The following is an 18,053-nucleotide window of genomic DNA, read 5'->3' as shown; positions in this document are numbered from 1 at the left end:
AAAAGTTAACTGTCTGCTATGAGCACCCGGTTTGAATAGGGGAGTGCACGATTTCTACACATATACCTTCACATTCACATGTGCACACACAAATATTCCCGGGGGAGATGGAAGTATGATGGGGACGTTCAGAAGGTCTATAATACAGCAGAAAGGGAGGTGTTTTGCTTAAACTATTAGGTAGTTGGAATTCCAGAGTTCTGGTGACTTGATATTCTATACTCAGAAACTAAAGGGTCTCGATTTAACCCTGGCTGAACTATCCCAGAAAAGGTCACTACAGGCACACCTCGTGCTAGTGTGGTTTGCTTTACTGTGCTCTGCAGATACTGCATGTTTTCACAAACTGAAGGTGGCAAACCTGCATCAAGCAAGTCTCTGGATTCCATTTCTCTAAGAGCATTTGCTCACTTTGTGTCTCTGGGTCACATTTCGGTAATTCTTGCACTATTTCAAACATTTTCATTACTATTATATTCGTTGTGCTAATCTGATTAGTGATTATGACTCACTGAAAGCTCAGAATGATGGTTACACTTTTTAGCAGTAAGCTATTTTTAAATTAAGGCATGTACAATGCTTTCTTAGACATAATACAATTGCACACTTACTAGACCACAGTAAGTGGAAACATAACTTTCATATGCAGTAAGAAACCAAAAAATTTACTTGACTTGCTTTATTGCAAATCTGCTTCATTGCAGTGGTCTGGAACCAAACACAGTATCTCCAAGGTATGCCTGTAGTCACAGGTGGAATAAGTGAGAGCGATTTCTTTTAAACCCTTGATTCTAATTTTTAAATGCAGTATTTATTTGACAGGATAGATTCTGCACTAAAATAACAAAGAACTCTTACACAAAGCAAAAAATGAAACAGGTTTAATGATTAAAACAGATGAATTACTAGGTTTATGTAACCATCAACTAAGGGAAGCCCTAGAACCAGAAATAAGGATTTTAAAATCGCATGCAAAGTCTAGTTACCATAAAAACCAAAGCAATACCAAAATATCTGTTTCCTAGTATAGACTCCAGGTCTTTTTATTTCCAACTCTTGGTAATCAAAATATGTACACTTTCGCATGCTACTGGTAGTGGAGGAGTAAGATTACTTGTATAGGACGACAATTATGTTTCACAGATTGGAGGGCACAAGAAGAAGTGTCTTCCTCCACTTTTTCGGGCCCGTCTTGAAAAAAGGCACTCCCAAAGGTTCCTTGGTAACACCTTTGCTAGGTTTGTTAATTACTCACATAATCTTTACATGTAAGATTAATGGTCCACTCATTTCACAGATCTGGGAACCACAAGGCATTGGAACTGCTTCTTTAGCTCACATACCAAACAACTGGCTTAAGCAATGACCAAAAACAACTTTGGATATCAGTTTGAAAAAAAAAACTGGGGCTCTGTTTCCTTGAAAACTTAATCATATGCTTAATTACTAGGCTTTGGCATGCACTGCCAAACGTATTATGAAACTGAACGAACCACCATATGATGGTGGCAGGGAATGCTCCTGATTTATTATTCTAGTTTTCTAACTTCAGCTCCCTTGTACCAATGCAACTTTGACCTTCTCCCTTTATTTATTGTAATACCAAGTGCTCTGAACCTGGGTTTCACCTCTCTGCTGAAAGATGTGTTAGAAAAAAGATGCTTAAATAAATTACTGAGTCTTTCTCTATGATCAAAACAAAGAGTAAAGAAGTCTTCAGCTATCTGTGGGCAGTTGTCCACCTTTCACAGAACCTTTCGAAACCATCTGCCTGAGGCCCAGGAGAATCTGTTTTGTCATTAAACCTGACTCACGGTGAGCCATACTGCCATACTGCAACTGCACTTGGGTCGCTAGTCTCAAGTCAAACTGCGCTTGAATATTTCTCTACATTTATTGCATCCACGTAGTGTGCAATTTTTGATGCTGAATAAGAGAGATGCGGCAATCGAAGGCTTCGCCACAAGCATCACATTCGTGGGTTTCTTGGGTTTTCGCCTCTGCATGGATCTTCTGATGGTTGACAAGGCTGCGCTGCTGACTAAAACTCTTGTCACACTTCTCACACTTGTAAGGTTTCTCTCCCGTGTGTATCCTCTGATGCTGAATAAGGCCCGAGTTCCGGCTAAAGGCCTTCCCACATTCATCACATTTATGGGGTTTATTACCTGTGTGAACACCCTGATGTCGAATAAGATTACAAAGTTGACTAAAGCTTTTGCCGCACTGTCTGCACAGATAAGGTCTCTCACCAGTGTGGATTCTCTGGTGTTCAATAAGAAACGAACTCCGACTGAAGCTTTTCCCGCATACAGTACACAAATAGGGCTTTTCACCAGTGTGGATTCTTTGATGTTGTACGAGATGAGCACTGACACTAAAAGTTTTCCCACATTCATCACATTTATAAGATTTTTCCTTGGGGTAGACTTCCTGCTGTATAACAAGACTACAGTTTGGATCGAAACTTTCCTTGGTTTCATTGTACGAGTAAGTCTTTTCCCTGGTGTGGATTCTCTGATGCTGAATAAGACCTGAGCTTCTACTAAAGGCTTTTCCACATTCCTCACATTTATGGGGTTTGTCTCCTGTGTGAATTCTCTGATGACGAGTAAGGTTGCACAGCTGACTGAAGCTTTTCCCGCACTCTTTGCACTGATACGGTCTTTCACCTGTATGGATCCTCTGATGTTCGATAAGGAATGAGCTCCGACTGAAGCTTTTTCCACATTCGATACAAAGAAAAGGTTTCTCACCAGTGTGGATTTTCTGGTGTTGTATAAGGTATGTACTTAACCTAAAAGCTTTCCCACATTCACCACATTTATGGGGTCTTTCCCCAGTGTGAATTCTCTGATGTTCAACAAGTAATGAATTTCGACTAAAGCTTTTCTTACATTTGGTACAGTGATAGGGTTTCTCACCAGTGTGAGTTCTCTGATGTTCAATAAGGTGTGACTTCCAACTGAAGGCTTTCCCACAGTCACTACATTTATGGGGTTTCTCACCTGTGTGAATCCTTTGATGTTTAACAAGGCTCCTTCTCTGGCTGAAGCTCTGTTTACACTGATTACACTGATAGGGTCTCTCTCCAGTGTGGATTCTCTGATGTCTAATAAGGGTTGAGCTCACACTAAAGGTTTTTCCACAATAATTACACTCATAGGGCCTTTCCCCAGTGTGAATTCTCTGATGTTCAATAACAAATGAACTGCGACTAAAACTCTTCCCACATTCGTTGCATTGAAAAGGCTTTTCACCAGTATGGACCCTTTGATGTTGAATGAAATGGGCCTTGCGGACAAAACCTTTTCCACATTCTTCACATTTATGGCATTTCTCTTCTGAGTTTGGTCTCTTACGAATAATGTTAGTGTTTCCTCTGAACATTCTCTGTTCCTGGGCCAAAGATTCCCTTGGTATTTCCCATAAGAAGATTCCTCTTTGTTTATCTAATCTACCAACAAGTTCAAAGGTTTCTCTACCTATGGGATCTTGGTCAATTTCACTTTTGATTCTTGTAACTATTACACCCTGTGGTTCCACTTCTTCCTCAATCTCCTCCATTTCTTGTTTCACAGTTGGCTCCTCATCCTTATCTCTGTTCAAAACATCTGGAACAATAAACAGAAAATAGAAAGATCAGCCAGGCTCTTTGCTAGCAAGGAGAAATGCTTAGGAAAATAAGATTAATATAAATAAATCTGCTACATCTATAAAATGTGAAGGACTACTCCACAGTGTAGTGAAGATCAAGTTCATGTACATAAAGCATTTAGGACAGTACCTGGCAAAGAATACAAGTTATATAAATATTAGTTATCTGATGAAATATTTGTCTTGGAGAAGAGGTATGAAGAGTGTATGTGTTTGGTTTGTTTGTATTTTTAAAGGAGTAAGCTTTTAAGTTTTTATTTTTTTAGTAATCTCTACACCTAACATGGGACTTGAACTCACAATCCTGAGATCAAGAATTGCATGCTCCTCTGACTGAGCCAGCCAGGCACACTAAAAGAGTGTTTTTATGAGGGAAATGATGAGTTAGTAGGGGCAAGCAGAGTTGGGAGGAAGGGCTGGTAAACCAACAAGAAAATTTTACAAGGTAAGATGGACAAACAGTGAAATAAAACAAGTAGTGGCGTGATGAACTATGCTATCAAGGAAGCAAGGATGGTGCAGAAAGAAAACAGGAGGTTCAGGAAAATGTGGGATACGACAGCATTCCTGAACCATGAGTAGACCAAATAACGGACAGAAATGAACACAAAAATGATGCTGAGAAGAATAAAAGACAAAACAAAAACAAAAACCAGGAGAAGCACCAATTCATTCATTAACAAGAATTCACTTATTGCAATCAAAAGCATTCCGGCACTGTGTAATGATTCAGGATTCAAAGATAAGACATGAAGTTCCCTACCAAATAAAATGAATGACGAGTACATTGGGGAGAGAAAATAACATGATAACATATTTAAGTAAAGCAGTTCCTATACGGAGACAAAATGGCTTTTAAAAATAAAACAATGGGTTGGAGTGACATGGAGTCTATGATATAAAAAGACAATAAAATAAATACAAAGGAACATGGTCAGGGTTAATGAAAGAAACAGAGAAAAAGCAGTCTGTGGTAACTTATGCCCTCACCCACCACAAATCCTACCACATTCTTCAAGTATATATGATTCTCACTCTTCTAAACATATAAGAGCCAAGATGGAACCATTTAGTTCCAACTGAGAGTCTCTGAGACATCTGAGAAATGAAAATCTTGCATGTGTTGAAGGAAAGACAACATAATGGTCTATGACGAAAGACAGTGGCATACAGAACACTTGAGTCTGCTTCTGACTTTTTTCCCTGATCGTCTATCTCTTGCTGTCTGCTGGATAATTCCACTAGAAGAGCTGATCAGTACCAAATATATACATTTGGCCCTAAACGATTTTCTTTTTTAGACTTCCTCTTTTCTCTCGATTTTCTAATCTACTTTTGGAGTCATCTCTGAATTTTCTTTTCACTTACTTCAAACCAGTCATTTTATTCCAAAAACACTTCCTTTATTCCCCTAAGAAATTAGTAGAAACTTTATTTCTGCTTATGCTACTAACAGTATTGTCTCCTAAATTCACTTCAGTGGACTACTTTCTTTCACACAATGAAAAAGGATAAGAGAACTCCCTCAACTTTCTACCTCCTGCCTATAAAATTCTCTGCAACAGTACAGGAAGATATAGCCCATTCCTAACCAAAGCTAATTCATCTACCTTCTCTTGAGTCCACGTGTCTCTTGAGCATTTGTTTGTCTCCTCTTCCTCCCGTCTGTTCTCCATTGCCAACATACACGTAACTATGCTCAGCATACAAATATGCCCAACTTTGTCTCGAATCTGAAATCCTTTTCTTAATGAAATCTAAGTTTTGAAATAAAATCTTAACACTGAAGGTCTCCATTTCCCAGCTGTTCCCCATGCCCACCCCTTCCCCTACAACCTACTGTGAAATCTGGCTTCTGTTTCCAGCATCTGGAAGAGCTTCTACAAAATCACCAATGACTCTTGAATAACAAATATAGTGAACATTTTCAGTCCTTATTCAGCAGCATCTGACACTGCTGACTAGTCCCACTCTGACACTATCTGTTTTTGATTTCTATGCCATCATATTCTTCTAGTTCCCTCCCTACTTCTTCTTTGGCCTTTTCTAATAAATTTCCTTCATTTATTTCTCTTCCTTCGTTAACTGTTGAAGGTTACTGTTACCCATATTTACATTCTTACCTTGCTCTCTCTATATACTCTGTTTATTGCCATTTAACTGTTTCAGAAAGGGCTTACAATTAACATGGTCATCATCATTTGCTGTCATATATGTCTCCACCTCTAATCATCTTCTCTTGACAGGCATCCTCATCCATTATCCAAAGCAGAAAATCATCCTAGATTTCTCCATTTTTTTTAATTGGTAAACAATCACCAAAATCAAAGATTCAACTCTCTAGTAACTATCTTCTTTCCATATTTTCCTGGATTATTCAAAAACCATCTAATAATCCTTCACTCTAGCCTTTAAGCTGTCCCCACATTCCATCTACGTCACTGCATCCAGAGAGATGTACATGAAGTGGAATTGCAGTCACATCACCACCTGTCGATTCGCTAGTACTCCACCACCAGTGAGAGCAAATCAAAGCTCTTTACACCATGATATTCAGCACTTCACGAAGGTTCTCTAAACCTCAAGTCACCCTCCTAACCACTCTCTCACAATGGAAGTGGGAAAATTGCTTATGTTACTCTTTCATGCCATTTCTTTGCATATCTCATTTACTGAATGTCCCCCGACATTGTTTATCTGGCAAACTCTTGGTTTCTCTTTAAGATTCAATTCAAAGCAACAGCTCCTCTACAAAGCCTTCACAAAGTCCACTAGGCAGATTTAGGCGTTCTGTTTTTTATCACCAGCTCTCATCCATAACTGCACTGTTATATGCACTGTTATTATGCTGGATTTCTCTCTTCCGCAGGATTATAAATTCCTGTGAGAAGGGGAAGTCTCTTTATAATGTTTACCCGGTATTGTTGTTCCAGGGGTTTTACTCAAAGGAATAAGACAAAATTATTATTACTTGCAGACAATTAAATGTCTACGTAAAATTTCTAAAAAAATTAAGTGAAATGTAACAGCAACAAGAAAACTAAAATACAAAATTAGTGGTAAGTACTTACTACCAGGAATAACCAATTAGTAAATATTATAGAAAAATAAAATATGTCTTGTATGATAATAAAAACCATAAAACCCAGGAATAAGTCTTACAAGAATTGTATGAGAGCCATGAAAATAAGCCATAAAATTTTTCTGAAGGACATAAGACAGATAAATAGAGACAAGCAAATTGCTAAAGAGATTCAATGTTGTAAGGATCTTGATTCTCCCCAAACCAATTTATGAACCCAGTTGTGTTCCAATCAAAATCTTATGAATGAATAAAAAACCCCAATGACTCTAAATTTCAACTGGAAGAACAGAGAAAACTAGTTAAGTATATCCTAAAAAAGAATATAAAAGAATGATTTATCATACCAGACATAAAATGTAATACACTGCTTACGTAAATTAAACAGAAAGGCACTAGAATGAAAATAAATAGGTCAGAGTGATAGATAGGTAAAGAAAATAAGTGAGTTTAGGCTTCCACACAGAGCAGCATAGAAAGGACTATCCGTTACATCTGGGCTTGGTAGCTATAATCACAGTCTGAGGTCTCTGCCATGCTTGTATTCTATGTTCCCATCCTATGATCATATAGCTAATTTGTCTAGAGTAGAGAGTTGACTCAAAGTGCATCTCTCCCAGGAATTTGGAATTTAAAACTGAAATAGGCAATTATTCTGAGAATGACTAGAATTGTATGTAACCTATCAACTCAAGCTACAGGGACAGAAGCATATGGATATGAAGACTAGTCTGCCAAGAAGAAAGAAATAGAACGCAAAGACAGAGTTAATTCCTGACTTCCTGAGCAATCCAATTTCTGGGTTTAGTTATATGTTTGTTTGTTTGTTTGTTTGTTTAAGTAGGCTCCATGGTAGGTGTGGAGCTTGAACTCATGACCTTGGGATCAAGACCTGAGCTGGGATCAAGAGTCAGACGCTTAACCAACAAAGCCAGCCAGATGCCCCTGGGTTTAGTCCTTTTCTGACATCCAGTTGCAGTCATGCTCATAGATTTTGTGTGCCACCTCTGTGCCTGCAATAAGTTCTCTTGTTGGCTTACTCTAGTTTAATCAGTTTTAATAATATGGTAGCTGCGGAGAGAGAGAAAGGCAAGGAAATGTTAAAGTGGAAGTGGCTAAACTTTAGGACAGAACAAGAGTTACCACACATTTTCTGAAAGGGGCCAGATAATAAATATTTTTGACTTTGTGAGCCATATGGTCTCTATTGCAATTAATCAACTCTGCCACTACAGCATGAAAGTAGTAATAGATAATACATAAAGATGGGCATGTCTATGTTCCAATAAAACTTTATTTACAAAAACAGTGTGCCAGATTTGGCCTGTGGACCGACCACAGCTGCCAACCCCAGTATCTAAAGAGTATAGAAAGAACAGTTTTCTTGGTAAAAGAATGAGAGGATGGGGAAGAATTTGCATTCTTGCATTCAAGCACAGTGCTTGATTAACTATTGAATGGATCAGTAGTTGAACAAACAATTGAGGAAAGACTATAATCTAAGAAGAGAAACAATGAGTTTAAGGTCTTACAGAACAGCAATTCCCACTTCTGTCAAGGTCCAATATGGCTCAAGTAGACTAGAAAGAAGTCATTAAAACTGAAGAAGTCCATTTTATTTGAAAGAACTGAAAAATCGAGAACTGAGATCAAGCTGTCAGCTGTATTATCAACATAGTTACTGAAGTGTTTAAAGAAAAATCATCATAGAAAGGAAAGGTATGAATAAAGGACCAAAATTAAATTTGGAAGAGTGTTGTACTAAGTAAAGCAGCAAGACGACGTGCAGAAAAAACACTACGTTAGAAAAACCAACTAATTGTGATCTTTCACCAAGGGAGCTCTCATGAAAGGAATGGAGAAAGAGTTTATAGATGAAAAGATTGTGGAGGGAGAAATAATAACTGATAAAAAGCTGTAGTTCAGCTAAAATGAGAGCCTGAAAGTAGGAGATCACAGATGGGCTCACTGCCATGCCTTCGTCCATATGGTACTCACATCTTACAGCAGTAGGGGCAGGCAAGGCTGGGCATTTGCCTGGTTCTATCAGCCAGGATACCATATGTGTGGATAAAGCTGGCAATGACTCAGAGACACCATGGCATATTGGGGGAAAAAATCAGCAGCAGCAGATATGGCTGGAGACTGAAGTGGTGTGCAAGAAATAATGAATGATGCTAGAAAGCCAGGCAGGGGCTATTTAGAGAGGCCCTAGTAGGTACAACAAGAAATTAAGATTTTTATCCTTTAGGCTACCAGGAATTGTAAATCATAAGCAGTTAACTAACAAAATCATTTTGGTAGCAGTAAACAAAATGTATTAAAAGAAAGGGAGATTGGAGGCAAGGGGCTAGTTTAGGGACTAATGCAATAATCTAGTCAAGAGATACTACATCTTGAGTATATTCATTCATTCCGTTACACAAATATTTAGAAGCATAAATATATACCTGGCTCTGTGCTAAGTGCTGGAGAAATCAAATGAAAAAAATATAGTTACTGTCCTCATGGAGACCAATCTGGTTAGAGAAATAACATAAAGAATGATTAGAGTACAGTGTGATAAATTCAACAGAAATGTATACAGTAGCACAGAAATAGGAGTACTTAATTCCAAAGAGGAGGCCCTTGAGATCTGAATGGAATATTTGAGATTTGCCAGGTCTGAGTTATTTATGTAGTCTTCAAAAGGAGATGACAAAGATTTTAGAGCTCTTAGAGAAGATAACGAGTACAACAACAACATTTATATTATACTTACTACATGCTAATCAGTGTCCTAAATGCTTTACATATATTAACTCAGTTAATGCTCACGGTAACCCAAAGAGGTAAGTGCTATTATTAATGCCATTTGGTAAAAAAAGAAACAGGCATGGAAAGGTTATATAATTCACCTATGGTCACAAGGCTTGTAAAGTGGTCGAACCAGGATTTTTACTTAGGCAGTTAGGCTCCAACTGCTTCTCTTAGGTGAAAGTAACGATTTGGGACTTATCACATAGAGGTAGGTGATGATCTGAGTGTAGATAAGGTTTGCCAAAGAAAGCATCTAAACTGAGAGGAAGTGTGGGAATGCAAGGCAATAGAAGAAAGCAATAAAGAGTTTCACATATCTATAGAAAGGTGAAATAAAATAAGGTCCAAAAAAAGTCTATTGCATTCGACAACTGGATTATTACAGACCAATGTTAAACAATTTAAGGGGAATGGTAGAGGCAAGAAAAGGGGCTTAGAGATAATGGAAGGTAAAGTACAAAACACACATTAACTACTCTTACAAAAACTTGGCTATGAAGTGAATGAGGAGAAGGTTACAGGGAGCAGCAAGGAGACTGTGGCTCAAAGGAGAGCCACCCACCCCACTTCCTTCCCCAATTGGAAGAGTCATAAACATACCTATCATCAAAATAAAGGCACCAGGGGAGAAGGAATAGAGACTGAAGTTGTAAGGGGGGGAAAAAAGATGACAGATGGGTAACTTCTTGGAGAAGTGAGGAAATAGGAGCAGCCTTAAGCATGCGCGTGAAGGGCAGAAAAGTTGAGAGTTCATATTTAATAGCCTCTATCTTCTCTGTGAAACAGAAAGTGAGGTCTACTACTGAGTGATGGACCCAAGGAAAACTTTCTTAGTTTTTGGAAAAGTCATTAAAAGGAAGAAGGGAATGAGCGAAGCAATGATAAAAAATTGGCTGAGATGTAAAAACCCACCGCCGACTAGAAGAAAAGCCATGCATATATACGGGGCGTCAGTCCTTTCAGTTAAAGAATTTCTCCTGCTGTCTTGAGCAACTCTGGTAGGAGAAGAGAAAAGGCAGATTTTATAATAATACAGAATCTGAAGTTTGCAGAATGTGCAGAGCACAGTGACAAGGTGGCAAGAGCGCATGCTGGTGATAATTCATATGTAGGCCCATGGATTAGATGAGGAGGGGACGTTAGGAGAGGACTGATAATCTGGGAAGAGAAAAGGAGAAGTCAAGGAACAGGAAACATGATTAAGCAGACGTAGGAGGAATGGAGTAGGAGAGAAGTCAGAGTAAGCTCCACATGCGCAGAGATCATGTCTGTTTTGGTCACCCCTGTTTCATTAATCTAAAATAATCATTAATAATCCCTGAATAATTTTCAAAGAGTAAGATACTGGGGTTTAAGATTTGCCTGCTTTGACAAAATTGCGGGTTTGATCATCGATGTGATTGATCAAAAAAGGAAAGGCAGGTCCCTGAAGAGAGAATATGGTCAAGATATAGTGAGACTTAAATAATGACTACGTCACTGGTGGCATAGGTGAGCACAGAGAAGATTCTGAAATGTGACAAAATCTATGTGTCAGGAACCAAGACATGTTGACAGATGATAGGGAAAAGGAACTGAGTGGGTACAGCAAGACTGCTGAGGCCTCCAAGGAGAGAGGTTTTGTTTGAAGGGTTAAACTAATGCTTTGGGAACAGCACTGAAAAGGTAGAACAGTAACTTCTCCCTTCTAGCCTTGAGACAAAGGATAGGGGAAAAAAGAGGATGTGGGAGAATAAGCAGCCTCTGCCAGAGAAGTAGTGTCCTTGGGAAAATGCCAGCTTTTAGTTAAGGCCAGGAGGGGTAAGGAACATTATGTGAAGAAGAACAGGGGCTCCAGAAGGCAGAGTGAAAAGGGGTGGGAGGAAAGCAGTGGGAGGATGAGCCAGGAGGGAAAGTACAGAGCAATATGGGAATGAGATTATGAAGATAAGAAGCCAGAAAGGCGTGTATTTTGGTTATTGCGAGGATGCTAGGAATGCCAGTCATGGAAACAATTAACAGCTGAAAGATTTGAATCAGAACTTTGGAACAAAACAGTTTTGGTACTGGTAGTGGTCCAAGTAGTTCTCGGAGTCTGATTTCTTATAGCCTCTTAGATATTTTAATCAGAGAAACAAAAGATCCTTACCCAGCGAGACCAGGTTTCCGTAATTCTCCATCATGACATCTTTATACAGGCTTCTCTGAGCTGGATCCAGATAATCCCACTCCTCCTGGGTAAAAAACACAGCCACATCCTCAAATGTCAGCAACCCCTGAAATAGTACGATTTCTGTAGTCAGTTCTTGTTGTCTCGAGGACAATTCTACCACTGAAAGTAGCAGAAGCAATCACTTATCAGGGCCAGGTAGGCTAGGAGGAACATGATAACCAAGAGTTCCAAACGGGGACCCACTCTGTAACAGATAAGCACCTCAAACTAGAGGATAATTGAACTGGATCCTCGTCGTCAGTAGTGATGGTCTTAAAGATACAGCTTTTCTGGTTTAAAAACATTTTTATTACAGTAAGCTGCCCCCAAACTCCCCAAGTTTCCTGCGCCTCACTGCCCTGCTCCAACTCTATCCACACTGGCTTGAGACCCTGTTCAATTCCATGAAGTTCTCTTAAGTGTCTACCTTGGGTCCAAGCATCGTGACAGGCGCACAAGACACGGGGGAGGGTAAAAAATGGTGCCTCATCTGGAAGAACTCAAAAATGAGAGCGCATGTTTGGAGCATTATTAATTTTCTTCAGCTGATTTACCAAGTCGTTCTTGAAAAAAAAAGGGCCAAGTGGGCGATCTGGTCTCGAACAGCAATCCAGAGCACTACTGGGTACTTCCTTGCACATCGCTGGCCCTGAAGACCACGGTCAGGGAGGTGGAGGGGCCGTGGTGCGGCCTAGCTCCGGTAGTGGCGAGAGAACGGGGAGACCCAGAGGGGCGACTTACCTTTGGCTCCGGCGGGGGGCTTGGGGAGGCCATCTCCGGACAGAAATTCCGGGCAGGAACCCGCGGCGGTCGCACGGAAAGGAGCCTCTCGTGAGGCCTACCCAGCCTTCAGAAATTAGGCCCGACGAAGGCGAGGCCTCCAGGCTGGGTCTGGCTAAGTCCTGCCTCGGTCCCCGAGCGGTCACGACCCCGGCAGCATATCAGACGCGCTACTTGGCCGTCCCCCAACCCCAAATTCCCTCCCCGCCTAGCTGCGCAGCCTTCCAGGCCTCGCTAGAGCCTCCTCCCCGATGCCAGTTCCTCCTCCTTTGAGCCAAGGAGCGCTATGACCGCCCGCCCCCGGACCAGAAGGCGTCACCCGGAACCTTCCCGGGACGCCCCCAACTACAACTCCCATCATGCTCTGAGAGAACGCCTCGGTCCAGCCTCCGCCTGCAATGGCCACTGGACTACATTTCCCGGCATGCAAAGTGGGCGGGAGAAGCTGGTGCCCTTTAACAGGAAAAAGGGAACACTTACCACTAAGCTTACACCTGATTGGCTGGTCTTGGCCCGTCGCTGTCGGCTGAGGGCAGAGCTCTACCCCACAGCTCTCCTCCGAGATGGCGGCAGTGTCAGTGTTTGGGGTTGCCAGAAGAGGCCTGACGTGGATCGTCTTAGGGGCACCACGCAGAGAATTTTGGTCTCGGTTCAGGTAAAGCGGAAGGTTGGATGATGGGTCTCGTTCAGGGAAAGTAAGGAAAGAAACTGAGGAGGATAAAAGGACGAATTCAAAAGCGAGTGCTATGCTATTAAGACGGGACCCTGGTCCTGCGCTTGGATTGGGGTTCGGAGTTCAGAAGTGTAAGCGCCGGTCTCTTGGAGTGGTGGGCCCCAGTCTTAGCCTCAGTTTTCGCATCTTACCACGGAGATACCGCTGTCTTTCCCTCCCACTTAACTCATTAATTTATTAAGCAAACAATATTGACCACGTGTTCCAGGCACCGAGTGCGGTGTTGGGAAACAGCTCGCTTGGAATGAGCAACGTAGAATATGAACGTGAAAGCGCTCGGTAGACTGAGTTCAGTTGCGCGGTATATTTCTTAACACCCAAGATTCAGAAACGAAGTGTGGCCTCCTCATTTTGTTCTTTTGTTCATTCATTGATTCACCCAACAGATAGTTACTAAACGTCAGGTCTGGGCCAGTATTTCCCTACGTAGTTTACAGTAGCGAAACAAAGTCCCTTTTCAGAGCTCTGACATATGGGGAAACTTAGGCTCCATGGAGAGGAAGTATTTTGCCAAAAGCAAGTTAACGGTAGAGCTGGAACCAGAACCCGGGTCTTTGACTCCCCATCTACTGCTTTTCACGTAGCACGATTGGAATGTTTTGAAGGTGAATTTATTTGACTCACAGTGTTAGGACATCAAAACTTGTGGGATCCTCAGGGAACAATTTATGCCCTCAGGTTTCAAGCAGAAACTCTTCCCACCTGGAAGGATTTTTGTCATCTGTTCATGGATTTACTAGCTTCCTCTCTTTTGGTTAGTATTATTATCTCAAATCTCCATCAGGTTTGTTTCATTCACTCATTCATCACACATTTATAGTGTCTATGTCAGATGTTTAGGTTTAACAGTTGTTAATGTCAGATCAAATATTTGTCTTCATAGAGCATATATTCTGATGGAGCAAAAAAAAAACCCGTAGAATATAATTTCAGAAAGTGGTAAATTATGTAGAAAACTAAAGCAGTGTAAGAGATTACTGAGATGAAGGAAATGGATTACATTTCATTCTGATGAAATGTGACTGGAGTAGTTTGAGGAGAAAATGGGAGGTGATGAAGTAGACACTTTAGGTATAGGCAACTCTTTGGGAAACTGGATAGGAACATGGAGTCTAGGGGGTATATACATATATATATATATTTTTTTTTTTTCTTTGAAGATGGGAGATTTTTTTACATCATATTGTGTGCCCTGGGAGCACTCTAGTAGGTAGAGAGAAATTGATAAATAATTGATGCAGAATGAGGGCTAAATTGCTGGAAGAGTCTTTGAGTAGGCAAAGAAAAATAGTGCTACAAACCACATTCTTGGCCAGACATCTTCTTCTTTCCTTCCTTTCCTTTCTTTCCTTTCTTTCTTTCCTTCCTTCGTTCCCCAACATCATTTTTTTCTCATGCCTCCAATTTCTGTAAGGGTGACCAATCCCAGTCCAGTACCAACTCCATGGAAAACAAGAGTCAGATCATGAACTAATATTTCATTAAGCATTGAAGTAGTGTATCAGGCGGATTTCCTAACATTGGCCCACGTACTCAGTAATAGTTACTCAAGCAGTTTTCAGAGGACCCCGAATCAATAAAATGGTCTTATAATAAAATGTTATAATAAAACAGGAGTTTATAATCTGGTATAATGGTTCTTAACCAGGGATAATTTTGCCCATCTGGACATTTGGCAATGTCATTTGATCTTGACTGGAGGACAGGAATGCTATGGCATTTACCCTACCCTGGATAGAGGCGAGGGATGCTGCTGAACATCTTAAAATGAACATGATAGCCCCCTACAACAAAGAATTATCTGGTCCAAAATGTCAGTGTTTGGGCTTTGAAACGCTGATCTAGTAAGAGAAGTAGAATGTAAAAAAATTAAGCTTAGGCTGTGATGTGCTGTTAAAGCAATATGAAGTGCTATATAGATCAGAGGTATTTACAGTTCTATTTGGGGAAATCTAGTAAAGCTTCTTGGAAGAGAACAATTCTGTTCTAGGACTTTAAGATTTCTATAAGTGAAGATGAAAGATAGGCATTTCCAGTAAGATATAACTTGAGGTAACACATGACACCAGGAAAGAGAGAAACAGAATGTAGTATTTTAGTTTGGGTAGGGCATAAAGTAGATATAGGAGATTAGTAGGAGATGAGGTTAGAGAGGTAGATTGGGTTTGGAAACTGGGAATCCTGGCAAATGATTTATCTCTTTTCCTGTTCTTGGAATCCTTAGAGCATGTAAAATCTGTAATTTTTCTGTGTGTACCAGCCCAGTTCAGTTATAAGCTTCCAAAGGCAGGTACCTACCTTATTCTCTCCACAGTGCCTGGAAGAGTAGTAAGTGTGCATATCATTTAGAGATTTAGATAGATGGATAAGATTGGGTCTGGTGTTCATCAGCTTGTCAGCTACATTAGTGCAGTTTAACCAAAGATTCACATATTTGTTTTTGATCATTCCAGAAAAGAGAAAAAGCCAGTGGTGGCTGAGACAGTAGAAGAGGTGAAGGAAGAACCTATTTTGGTGTGTCCACCCTTACGAAGCCGAACATACATACCACCTGAAGATCTCCAGGGTCGTGTGGAATCTTGTGTCAAAGAAATTTTTGGCTCATCTGTTCCTAGCAATTGGCAGGATGTGTCCCTGGAAGATGGTCATCTGAAATTCGGTTTGTTGGCACGTTTAGCTGATGACTTGGGCCATGCAGTGCCCAACTCCAGGCTTCACCGGATGTGTAGGGTCAGAGATGTTCTTGATTTCTATAATGTGCCTATTCATGATAGATCTAAATTTGATGAACTTATTGCCAGTAATCTGCCTCCCAATTTAAAAATCACTTGGGGTTACTGAGCAATTCAGAAAAGGAGCATGTTGAAATCATTTTGTCCTGAGCAAGGGGCTGGTTATTGGACTTGTACTTTACCACGTAAAATGCTATCAGAACTGTTATCTAAACCCACTTTTCCTGTGGAAGAATGAATTATGTCTTTTTTTTTTCTCGTATCATGAATTAACAGCAGAATTTTCTTTTTCACGTTTGCTGAAATTTTGTTGTTGTTTTAAGTGGAATCAGGTCATTATTCATGTATGAAAGTTTTCTTCTCTGGAGGACACAGTAATTAAACTTGTTTTTAAGATATGAGGCTATTATATGTTCAGACGTGGTCTTTATTCTTCATAGGCATAACATAGATGCAAAAACATGGTTTAATCCTGTTACGACTCTTAAATCTAAGGTGGTATTATGTATAGTACACTTACAAATAAGGAAACTTGGATATTTATAAAAGAAATGTAAAACTATGTTTATTATAGCAAGTTGTTTCTTTCACTGCTTTACTACATAAGGAGAAATAGTAGCAAATGATACTGTTCATTCTAGATTAATCTCTTTTGGAATTAAAATACATTTTTTGAAGAGTGTTGTGTGTTTTTAATTTTTTTAAAGGTGAAATTTACTTCTCTGTCTTGTCATTTCCTTAATTTAAGTATTATAAATGAAAAAAAATTATATTCCAACTATGAAGTGCTGTGACTTTTTAAAATAAGAGATATGCCAGATTCTATAACTAAGTGAATATTCTCTTTAAAAGGAGATGATGTTTATTTCAAACCTTTTATCTTTTCTGGCACTTTTTTTGAGACAGAGAAAGTGTGTGCACTCGAGTGGGGCAGGGGGTGGGGTGCAGAGGGAGGGGGAGAGAGAATCATAAGCAGGCTTCACACTCAGGGTGGACCCATGATGTGGGGCTCAATCGCATGACCTGAGCTGAAATCAAGAGTTGGCCGCTTAACTGACAGAGTAACCCAGGCGCCCCCTTTTCTGTAACTTTTTAAAAGTGGCTTTGAGTACCTATGGATGTCCACTAGGGTGGTAAATCTTTGCAGACTTTGATGTAGGTACTCAATTTGTGGAAATTACTCAAATAGCTTGTTACCAGATAGTTCTGAATTATAGATTTTTTTTTTTAATATTTCATTTATTTGATAGAGACAGTGAGAGAGGGAGTACAAGCAGGGGGAGTGGGAGAGGGAGAAGCAGGCTCCCCGCTGAGCAGGGAGTCCAATGCAGAACTCTATCCCAGGACCCTGGGATCATGACCTGAGCTGAAGGCAGATGCTTAACGACTGAGCCACCGAGGCGCCCTGAATTACAAATGTTAAATGAGGAAGTGATTAAATTAGGAATTATTTTTGTTTAGACTTTAGATATGGCTAGAGAGTAGTAAGACGGAAAAGGAACTCCTTGTATTTTGACTACTAATAGTTCTGAAAGAAAAGTGATAGATTTATACAAAGGAAATTGCATGTATTCTCTTTTCTAGGGTGACTGCTTTGAAGAGGGCAAAAATCAGGTGGGTGTATAAATTCTGGCATTATAATAAAATTGGTTACATTATAGTCATGCCCTATAAATGTCATCAGCAGACAATCAGATTTTTAATCTGTACGTTAAAGAGCTTCAGAAGTGTATGAAGCCCTGGAGCTTAAATATAGAGCTGTTATATTCCTTCTATGTGAGAGGGTTGCAACTTATAGGATTTGATTATCTCATTTCCCATACAACTTTCTTTTTTTTTGATAGATGTACCATAGTTTATTTATTTATAGAATGGATCAATTCAGGATTGATGGACATTTAGATTATTTCCATTTTCTAATTATGAAAATTCTGCAGTAAATCACTTGTGAAGTTATTTTTATGGTTTATATTAAATGAAAAAAATCGATCTGCATTCAAAACTACACAAGTATACTATTTCTGTACCAGTATCTTGGGTGCTTCTTTTTTTTTTTTTTTTCCTGATGCAAAGTTCGAT

General features: G+C 39.8%; 2 protein-coding genes across 3 annotated transcripts; one reads left to right on the top strand and one right to left on the bottom strand.

The window, feature by feature from the left end:
- Positions 1–866: 866 nt before the first annotated feature.
- Positions 867–12,916, bottom strand: ZNF189 (zinc finger protein 189). Of its 2 annotated transcripts, none has more exons than XM_008707892.2 (3): positions 12,471–12,916; positions 11,667–11,793; positions 867–3,614 (listed from the first exon to the last, which is right to left on the bottom strand). In XM_008707892.2, exons 1-3 carry the CDS (start codon positions 12,501–12,503, stop codon positions 1,894–1,896), a joined length of 1,881 nt encoding a protein of 626 aa, XP_008706114.1. In that variant the 5' UTR covers positions 12,504–12,916; the 3' UTR covers positions 867–1,893. The 2 variants fall into 2 exon arrangements, with proteins under 2 accessions (XP_008706114.1, XP_008706115.1); XM_008707893.2 differs by having other exon boundaries at positions 11,667–11,751; positions 12,471–12,915.
- A 99-nt stretch (positions 12,917–13,015) lies between these two features.
- Positions 13,016–16,651, top strand: MRPL50 (mitochondrial ribosomal protein L50). Its single transcript, XM_008707891.2, has 2 exons — positions 13,016–13,164; positions 15,696–16,651. Exons 1-2 carry the CDS (start codon positions 13,073–13,075, stop codon positions 16,081–16,083), a joined length of 480 nt encoding a protein of 159 aa, XP_008706113.1. The 5' UTR covers positions 13,016–13,072; the 3' UTR covers positions 16,084–16,651.
- Positions 16,652–18,053: the final 1,402 nt, after the last annotated feature.

Source organism: Ursus maritimus, unplaced genomic scaffold (genome assembly GCF_017311325.1).
Source record: "Ursus maritimus isolate PB19 unplaced genomic scaffold, ASM1731132v1 scaffold_17, whole genome shotgun sequence".
NCBI classification, from domain to species: Eukaryota; Metazoa; Chordata; class Mammalia; order Carnivora; family Ursidae; genus Ursus; species Ursus maritimus.
This window is presented reverse-complemented; position numbering and strand designations above follow the sequence as displayed.